Source organism: Neolamprologus brichardi, chromosome 18 (assembly GCF_056152115.1).
Source record: "Neolamprologus brichardi isolate AB-2024 chromosome 18, ASM5615211v1, whole genome shotgun sequence".
NCBI classification, from domain to species: Eukaryota; Metazoa; Chordata; class Actinopteri; order Cichliformes; family Cichlidae; genus Neolamprologus; species Neolamprologus brichardi.
Window position 1 is genome coordinate 21905645 of NC_142121.1, and position 10761 is coordinate 21916405.

The 10761-nt window shown below is 39.5% G+C and overlaps 1 protein-coding gene across 1 annotated transcript; it reads right to left on the minus strand.

The window, feature by feature from the left end:
* Nucleotides 1-94: 94 nt before the first annotated feature.
* agxtb (alanine--glyoxylate aminotransferase b) lies at nt 95-5730 on the minus strand. Its single transcript, XM_006786509.3, has 11 exons — nt 5371-5730; nt 4755-4947; nt 4563-4627; nt 2932-3032; nt 2774-2844; nt 2603-2687; nt 2380-2478; nt 2122-2191; nt 1097-1192; nt 754-882; nt 95-425 (listed from the first exon to the last, which is right to left on the minus strand). The coding sequence occupies exons 1-11, from the start codon at nt 5644-5646 to the stop codon at nt 318-320; spliced, it is 1293 nt and encodes a 430-aa protein (XP_006786572.1). The 5' UTR covers nt 5647-5730; the 3' UTR covers nt 95-317.
* Between the last annotated feature and the right edge of the window lie 5031 nt (nt 5731-10761).

Here is a 10761-nt window from a genome sequence, read left to right on the forward strand (position 1 = left end):
CTCTGTCACACCAGTCCAGCTTTCATTCCTCTTCTCTCCAGACCATACCATGCAGAACAGGTGTTTGATAAAATAAAACTCACTTTATTGACATTTTCAGTGCACTCACCATGGGCCCAACAATATCTGTTTATTTATTTCATCATTAGCCTACTTATACAAGAAAAAACTGTGTTTTTCTTAAATCCCTGTAGTCAAAAAAGCATTCCCAAAATGTATGCACAGTTCCAACTGTCCTTCACACGGACACTGAATGTTCTTTTCTTTAAATTCACTAATGAATTAGTACATAGTTGGTGGTTTAGGAATATAGGCTCTTAAGGCTTGCTCTTTTTGCAGTTTTTCAGAGCATCCGCCAGGGCGTGCAGTGCCATGTCAGCATTAGTCTTCTCACAGTTGTATCCCATCAATCCAATCCTCATCACCTAATTAAATGAGAGATGGAAAGGACAGTACATGAGTATACTCTGCAGCAATTCAGCAGGATGATTCAGAAAGCTGCTCAGACACCAAAGTAATGACTTTGCTGTTGTTGAAAAGCCATTGTAATTAAACCTGTCACACAGTACCTGGAAATGGTCCTTAAACATTATATCTTTGTTTGTCTGGATTAGTTTGATTCAAGACAAGATATGCATGTTAATTTAAGAGAAAAGGACAACAGGACAGGAAGCTGAAAAGCTATAACGCCCTAAAACTACTACTACACATCAGAATTAGTTGCCACCAATAATGACTGTAAAATTAACTCACCATGCCAATGGAAGGGCCGAGTCCTCCTGTCATCTCCATGTGGTGGTGTTTCATGATATATGTCAGCATCTCCCTCCAGTCGTAGCCTTCAGGGATAGCAATGGTGGTGACGGAGGGAAGCCTCAAATCCTGCAGGACACATATAAAAAATGGCTTTCGTCACAACACAAGGGAGGAAAACTGCTCCAGTGAGTTTAAAAGCAACACAAATATAAAGTTAAGTTGTACAGTGTTGTTTTGTTTGTCTTTGTTATTTTGTTTCATGTAAATATCCCCTTTATTCTCTTTGCGTATCTATGTTTTCATGGCACCACGATGCTATTTTCTTGCATTTCTGTCTCACTCTTTCGGGGACGAATAGCTTGAGGCCCAGATCCTCCAGTCCTCTGTACAGGTAGGCTGCTACCTCCTTGTGCTTCTTCCAGGACTCCTCCAGCCCCTAGAGGGAGACAAAGATTTATTGTGTTTAGAAATAATTACCTAAACGGGTAGGGAATTGATCATTGTTAGTGTTCCTGTCAGTAATACCAACTCAGAGGTTACTAAACAGACAAGGATGATAACATTTATTTTGTTTGACTGGGATCACTCAGATGCCTTGAGTCTACCAGACATCTACTAAAGGAAGCATGCACATTTTGCCTCACATAATTTACTCCATTAGTTAGCACAAACATAAAAGAGAAGGCAGTTTACTCACTAAAATACTGACTGTATGAAAAAAATCCTTCATAACATACTTTTCAGTTAGATCATTTCAAAAGACAACTCACAACCTCAGTTCTCAAAAAGCTGGGGCACTGTGCATTAATTGGCAACAGATCAGTAACATGATTAGGTATGAAAAGAGCATCTTAGAGTGCAACATATGTTCCCATGGCTTCATAGTAGCAGTCCAGACTTGTGACTAAACATCATGAAACAAAAGACATGACAAAGAAGAGCCAGGATGGTCGAGGAGCTAGAATATGATATCAGACAAAAATGGGACAGCATTCCTCTTGGTCTCTTTAGTTGACAGACACTTATAGGCGGCTTTTAAAAGAAGGGATGCTACACAGTGATAAACAGTACCCTATCCCAATTTTGTTGAGACACGTTGCTGCCATCAAATTAAAAAATTACCCTCTTTTCTTAAAATGGTCCATTTTGTCAGTTTAAACACTTGATATGTTTTCTGTGTTCTGCTGTGAATGAAAAATGGCTTTATGATACTGTAAATCATTGCATTCTGTTTTTATTTGCACTTTGCATAGTTTCCGAAACCTTTTTGGAAATCTGTGTTGTATACAAAGAATAACAGTATCTCGAAATTACAGATTTTTTGTTCAGAAATGTGACTGAAGAAGTTGGGAAATATCCCTTTACCCTCTCAGCAAGAATGGCCAGACTCTCTCTCAGGGCAAAGAATCCAGACACTGGACCGGTGTGGTGGTATCTAAAAGCCACATGACACAATGACACTTTTACAATTCAAGGTTTAGTAGCTTGAATAATATTTTTGAAAAATAAATTTTTTTCTCATTCTAGGAGTTTTCCTGCAACATTTACCGTTAAACTAAAGTTTAGAGGGTATTTGGAACTACCAACAATCAGCTTGTAATCAGCTATCTGCTGTGGACTTACACCCTTGCTGGTTTGCCATCGCAGCCCCAGTAGTTGGACAGATGTGTCATATCAAACAGGTAGGAGACTGGTTTTGTTTTCCTGTTAAACATCTTGTGGCTGTGCAGAGGAGATAGCATTGCCTGAACTACTTTTTGCTTTTTTTGTGTGTTTTTTATTTTAAATATTTGTAACAATTTAAGATAAGATGCATGCATAACCACTCCACCGTCTCCCTCCTTACCATGCTCTGTCATTAAAAGAGATGGGTGCTGTACCAGGAGGTGCATTCAGAGCCTTTTGAGAACCAGAGTAGAGGATATCGATATCTGGAAACACAATAAAAGATGGATTAAATCCCACACAGGCGCATCTGATGCTAGGAGAGGAAGTTGATCTTTCATCACCGCCTTACTTTGCTTGTCCATAAAGATTGGTGCCGCACCGAGTGAAGCAACTGTGTCGACCAGGAAGAGGCAGTCATGTCTGTGTGAGATGTAACAATGAGCAGTGAGAAATATGACACTATATTCTGTTATGTGCTGTTTTAGACTGATGTGGTAGGAGGCTCACTTTCTGCAGATGTCTCCAATGCCATCAACTGGGTGACACAGACCAGCAGAGGACTCCCCGTGTGTGAGGAAAAACAGGACAGGCTTGTGCTTTTTTATGGCCTACGGCGAGACGTCAGGACAAATTTAATCATGCATGCATGGTGTAAGTGAATCTTAGTGATTTACCCAACTTAACCCTTACATACTGTTCAAATTTCATGCCTTCACAGATTTGTTTCAGCCACGCCATGCTTTCCCTCATAATATACAAAATTTTAAAGTACAGCTCTATTTAGGATGTATCAATAGCCTGTCTGACATTAATAAATAGATGATTAAACCTTAGTTAATGTTTCAGAAGTTTTATAGCACCCTTTTTTGTAGAAAAAACATCTACTATCACATAATATCATTTATCTAAGGCATGAAGACACTAACAGCCATAATGATTTGAATATATTTTATTGAAAGTGACTATGGTAAGAACATCCTGAAATGCTAGGATTTCTTATACAACTCTGTATAACCATTACAACACTCATCACTGCTATATGATTAAAAAAATCTCAATAACTACCATATATTATATAATACCATAACAATGAATATTAACAATATTCATTTAACATTAATTAAAACTTTGAACACAAAATGTGCTTATTGCAAACTAGTCTGTTTGTTCACAGTAGTGACAGGAGTGCGTGGGACCTGCACATGTGTTCACACACTCTCTGAAATGGCAGCTCAGGTGCCTTTATTATCTTATGACGCCCTCCAGGCCTATTTTGGTCTTGGTCTCTGTTCTAATCTCACTTAGGGCAGAATAAATAGATTTTAATAATCATGGGTGGCGTGCTTGCAGGTGTAAATGTAACATATTTTCCATTATTTAGAGTTTTTCTAGTCTTACTGGCCACTCAAAGTGCTTTGAACTGAACACTTTAACTATTCATTATAACAAATACCTCATATATTTATGGCCAGTGTAGAGTCACCAGTTAACCTAACATGGATGTCTTTGGACTGCAGGAGGATCCCAGAATATCCAGTGAACATGCAACATGCACCCCAGCCAGGATTTAAACCAGGAACCTTTTTATTGTGGGGCAACAGCGCTAACCACCCTATTTTAAATCTTGTACTGGTGTCAAGGCACCATGTCTAAATCCACCCTCTGACCTCTCTAGGTTTTTTTTCCTATCGTGCACAAAATATCACTGAATACTGCAAAGCTTGTTTTTACTACTTCACTGTTTTGAGATCCCCTCCACGATCCTTCACAGACCAGCAGGACAATTCTGGTGACAGTGTCATGGTCAACCTTTAACTCTGTCACCACTGGCCCATACAAAAGTACAGACAGACGTGTGTATTTTTTGTGTCTTTGTGCACACAGACATGAAACACACACACTTGGCAAGTACAGTTTCACAATTTCAAGATTCCCTAAGAACCAACATTTTCCTTTATTTGACCAACACTGACATTTTACAATACTCGCTTTAGGTATATTCATCAAATTTAGGGCAGAAAGAAAAGACCTGAACAATATGTAAGGATTAAAAATCTCACCTTTAGCATCATGGGCTCGGGCTGATATTTTTTTTTATTTATAGTAATAATTTCTCCTTCAACAATATCTTTAAATACCTGCTCAATTTCCGTATTGGTGAAATATCCTCCAGGCGTTTTTACCATTCTGTGTACATTGGCACCTACAGATAAAAAAAATATATTCTCTGTTAGCTACTGAATAAATACATAAATTGGCTAATAGTTAAACAATCAGTATCAATGTAGTGCACTTATTAAGTGTGCGTAAACCTGTGCGTAAACGCTTACCCATCCTCTCTGCAATTTCTGCAACGCGCTCTCCCCAGATCCCGTTGATGGCTATGAGCACGCTCTCTCCGGGCTCCACCGTGTTGAATACCGCACACTCCATAGCCGCGTGCCCGGAGCCGCTCATAGCTATAGTCATGTTGTTCTCTGTCTGAAAGGCATACTGGATTCCTTTTTTGATGTCATTCATGATCTGTGACACGAAGTGAAAATTAGAAATAATTTCAAGTTTAATTTGTCAGGAATGGTCACTGTTGACGTTCAGGTGGGCTGTGCGTAATTACGCACAAGCTCACGTCCTAAGGATAGATTTGGTCTTTTGTTGTTGTTTTTTTAAAATAAATTTTAACATGAAAAAAAGACAGAGAAATTTTTGGTCTGAGTTATTTGTGTGCCAAAAACAACTTAAAATCAAAAATTTCAATCTAATAAAGCAATTTTAGTGGTAAAAATGATGATTAGGCTTTGTCAAAGCAAAGATGGAAAACAAGAATATCCACTGGTCACAAACTTACAGAGCTAGTCCAGATTCACCACATTAGGAAGCCGTTCCTATTTCCCAGATAAAAATAATTTGAATTTCCAGCATGAATTAACTCAAACAAAAAGCACTTACCCCATACATTTCTGGGTGCAGGTGACCAATTATTGGTCTGGACCCTGTAGCTAAGATGCGTGGAGGAACGTTCGACGGTCCCGGTCCGAACAGGTAACGAAGAGGCACCTCCAGTGGTCGCAGCATGCATGCCGGCGGCGGTATAGTGACGGAGGACATGGAGCGGTCCAGGCGCAGCAGCACTGGCGCGCTCCTCGCGGCCAGCGGACCTTCGAGGGCCGCTGATGTCTGCTGGGCGAGCAGGGCGCCCCGGCTGAATAATGCCCGCTGCATCATGGCTGATGACCCGATACTGAGAAGCTTTCGCCCGGTGAGGTCACTTCTGCGAGACAGTTAGACTGAACCGGAGTGTGTGATAAGGTGAAGATTTAAAACAAACAGGTCTTTGACCTGGTGGCCACGGAGTGTTGTGCGTCACACTTAAGGGTTGGCATCTTGTGCATGACGACACACCAAACAGCAATGCATGTAGTAATGAGAATATTTTACACATTTATTTATTATAGCCTAGTTTTTGTAGCTTCCTGTTCTCATGCTAGAGATAGTGGAAGCTTTTAAACTTTTTTTAACGTTTTAAACTTTTTAGCCTCTCATATCATAATTTTATAAGGGCCTTTTAATGTTGGAAAAACTATATGTGGAGATTAAAAACCATTTTGGGAAACCTTTCATTGCATTAGTAATAAACGTGTGTGGGTAGAACTATTAAACATTCTAGTGACACAAGTTATTCAATACTGTTTAGTGTAATTTATACTTAAGTTATGTCCGGCCAAGACTGTCCTGTAAAGACTCAGAGGTCTTTTTACAGTTTGGATCCACCACAACTGGTTTTGGTGACTCATTTCTGGTCTAAATCGACACACTTGACTCTTGAACAGTGTGGAAAAATGAAGTCCTACACTTGCTTAGAACCAGTTGAGGTGAGTTTGTAGGTTAGTTGATTTGTAACTGCAAGTATTCAGTCTGTAAAGAGGAGTTTCCTCTCAGAGAGCCAATCTGCTCTCTCGGAGGAAGAAATGGGGCAGGGAAACAAACAGCCACACACCTACCAACCCACCCATCCACCCATATGAACACAACACACTCCAACAAACAACTCGGGCTTATTATCTAATGTGTATACGTATTGACATATGCTATTATGTGGGGTCGTTCTCTTGATAAGAAATAAAAATATAAATGATCATATGGTTATTACACAAGTGTTTTCTTGTTTCCAAACAGAACAGCAACCTATAGATTTACTGGATATCTGAAATCCAGATAAAGAAGGTAGGATAGCGATATTATATTTTTAAATTAAGAAAAAAAAGTTGTTCTAACTTTCAGAGCTATTGGGCACTCTTCACTGCTTCCTCCAAGCTGAACCTCAACATATCTTATTTGTGGTGAAACAGCGTCTATGCTTCAAGCAACAGATGCATATTGGACAGCAATTTCCAAAGCATTAAGTTGAACATATAACTTGATCAGGAGTTGTTCTGTCCTACTTTATAAACTTTCTACAAATTGACTACAAATATAATCTAGTGTTTGATTCCTTTGCTTTACTTTGACTAATTCTGCAGCATTTCTCAGTTTTTCTTCAGCAGGGTCAGTAAAAGGTTCCCGAGTATGTCTGGGTAAATAATTAAACCACTCGTAAATAGGTGGACTTGGCTTATCCTATCACTGGCCTTTGCACTGGACCCAACACTCAAAATCCACTAAAACAGAGCAGCAGCAGGAGGAGGAGCAGGGGAGTGATCAACAAAATAAAGACTGTGAGCTCCTTCCCGTCTAAACGCAGTTAGACTTTTTGAAAATGGCTGTTTTTATGTTTACTAATAATCACAATATTTGCTAACAGTTGTGATGAGAAAGTAGACCCTTAAATATGATTTTATCACAGTCCGGTGCAACCAATAGCATGCTATATTTTACTTGAAGCATGTATATTTTTCCCCTCAGTCTGTACTTTACCCCCTTCACTTCCCCAAAACATCATGGGTGACCAACTCCTGCACTGGGGTGGACCCTGATAAGATCTGATTGATTGCACCCTTGATTCTGCTTATGGGTCAGACTCTGTATTGATTGTCTGATTGATTCAGGTGAGGGAGGTGAAAAGGAGAACTACACAAGTTTACAGTGTCAACACAAGTATTTTTTCCTCTGAGTCCAAACAAAAAGTACACAGTTAAAAAACAGCCTTGCATGTGATTCAGGCATGGAAAAGCTTCACAGCCATTTGTCTGAGATCCCCTGCTTCAGTTAGTCGCCAACAAATTTTACAATTAGCTACACTCTGCTCAGCACCTCTTCTCTCTGTATGTCTGTATCACTCTCTGGGATGAGTCTCAAAACAATGATTAATGTGAAAGTAAAGCTTGGTGAAAGCATTCTTTAGGGATGTGTCCACTTTTAGGATGGGAATAAATATTTTTTCCTTATCAAAAAAAAAAAAAAAAAAAATGCAGGCAAAGCAGAAATATTTCCAGGATACTTGCTTCTTTGTTGTGCGGTCCTTTGGGTTCTTCATTCAGATCCAGCCAGAGTTTCAGGTCATAAATCCACTATGACTATGAACTGCTGAGACAGCTTTTCTGGATTAGCTTGGATTTCATCTTACCGAGTCTCTCAGTGAATTTAAAATGAACTTTAATGTTTTCATTTTGAATTTACTGAACAAAAAAAGGCAATTTTCAAAAAGGCATTCCTGTTTGTTTGTCATTTGGCATCCCATTTTATACTGTCTTTGCCATAGTTTGCGGAATTTGAGAGTGACCACTAATCTCAGCTGATATACCCAAGATATAGTGGTAAAAAATGTTTTTCACTTGCCTTTTAGGGCCCCAGCTGTGTGTGGGACGCTGGGATAAAGGCCTGGGCTCTCGCACCTTCACGCAGCTGACTGACCATGACGTAAACATACTCTGTGACGTTCAATTTGTCCTAAAATTTCCTTCCCCTGGGCACCCTCTGTGTTCACCGAACATGTGACAAATCATGTGACACTTGGCTGTGACCATGGCTTTTACTTCAGCTTTGTTAAAACTATTCTGACACCAGACGTCACCCTGCAGGTTTTCCAAAATTGTCATCTGACTGTGTTAATACGAAGGTCATGCCTATGTTTGTGAGTTTTCCCTCCTACTGTCCAACACTGCACTGAAAAATGACTTTAACAGCCACAGGTCTACAGTATAGGAGATGTTACATGAGCTGTCATGATTGCTTTCTTGCATGGAAAATCTTGCTTTAAATTTGAAAATAATGACTGCTACTCACACAGGCTGCCCCGCATCAGTTCTAACTACTCAGTTTAGCCTGCACTTGTTTAAACTGTCCAGTACCCTCACACAGTCTTTTAATAACTTATTATCATTCAATATGTTGTATTTTATAGTACATAAATCACCAAAATATCAACATCAACAACAAATCCTGCACAGGTTGACTGAGTAAAACAATGTAAAATGAATCACATGGACGTCACATGGAGCCCAACCTTTATATTTCTAGTTTTTCAAGCTTGATGTTCTTCTCCAGCCTCTTTAGGGTGCAGGCAAATTGTGTGCTAAACTGCACAGAAACAATTTGTGTGCTGGATCATATTTGAGCTATTTGAAATGTTGAATTTGAAAATGATCTGTTTTCTAAGTTACTGAGTTTATGCTTCTTCCGGTGACGGTGGGGGGACATTGCTTAAATTTGTTGAGTTAGTATCTTCATAGCACATTGAAAATGAACCCATTTAGTATTATTGTGTAATGCAGCAGTCTGTCAGATGAGTTACTCAATAATCCTGGGTGAAAGGGAAGTTTTGAGCAATAGTGAACTGATAATTAACAGACCTATAACAGATTCGCTCCAAACAAAGTGCAAAAAACATCGAAATGACAGTTGACTGAGGTGCATGTGGCCACCAGTAGGTCAGATGTCAACTGCAAGAGGACAGGACAACTTTCACGAGAACACAAACATTTTGTCACACAGCCAACAGACAGCGCATGTGTGAGCATGTGTGTGATTCTGGCCCAAATGGAACCTCATAAGTAAACAAGATGAGGTGCAAACAGGAAAACAGAATTAAAGTTTCACTCAATGGACAGTGATTCATCTGATAAATGACCAGCACTGACAGACAGTCTCTTGAAACAGACTCAGATTGTTCCAAATAAAGTCCAGTCACATGTTCAGCTGACAAATTATAGGTATGTAAAGATTATTGAGGCACAAATATCAAACCTCTTTCAGAAAGTTACAGAAATTGTGAGACGTCTCTGCACCATCGTGACCATTTCAGAGCCACTGGAGCTGAAGCTTTGCCTTAAAGGCATTTCTGACATCCTGGCATGAATACTGTGGCAAGAAACAGGAGATAATTTAGTTATAAAAACACAACTAACTAACTATAAGAAATTATTTGCCAGCATGTCAGTATGGATGAGTGACAGTGTATGTGGAAATGGAAAGAAAGAACCCCGTTGGCTGACAACGCTATTCAGTGAGCCAATCAGTTACAGGAAAATATGTAATTTGCGTGCCCAGACGTGCAAACACACACCCACGTGTCTAGTTTGATATCCTCCAGTAAACTCCTGCAGGACAAAGTGCAGCATATCCAAAACAGACAATTAGACCCATGGTTTTCTAACATTGTAGTGGAACAATACTGACAGACACTGACATGCAGTTTCTGCCACTTTTAGCTGCTGTGTAAATTAGCATTTTGTCCCAAACTGGAGTGCAAAAGTTATGGTCCAAATGAAGAACGCTGGAGGCAAACTTAACAACAAAAACAAAAAAGTCATATATGAGGCCGTAAACACAGCACAAAATAGAGAACACAGAAAAAACAAAGCAATAAACAAACAAACACAGGAGATCACAGAGTGACTCAATCACAGAGAGAGGCACAAGACACTGAGACAAGGGAAGACAGGACTATTTATACACAGAGGGTGATTAGGGAAGTGCTGAGGGAACCAGCACAAGTGCGGACAATGGAGGAGGAGTTGGAACAGGTGGTGACCAGGGCGTGATGGTTCTGCAGTGATGTTACCTGCTTATTTTCTGACTTCCTGGTTTTTATAAACCCTAAATTTGCAGTGATTTTTCTGCACACCTCATTTACCATTGTAGTCTGATTGAGCAGAGAAGAGATGGTATTATTGTGGAGTAGAAACTAAAAAAATTGTAAGCAAGGCACAAGAGACAGCTATCTAATAAAATAAAACAAAACAGGAAATGACCCAAAAGATAACTAATAAGCATAAACGCGAGAAACGAACACCTAATGTAGCGACTACAGAAAAACAAACAAAATGTCGCTGAGAGTTCGAGGTTGGGTTTTGTTGACTTTGTCTGACACGCTGCCAAAAATATCCTCTGTTGGTCCAGCAA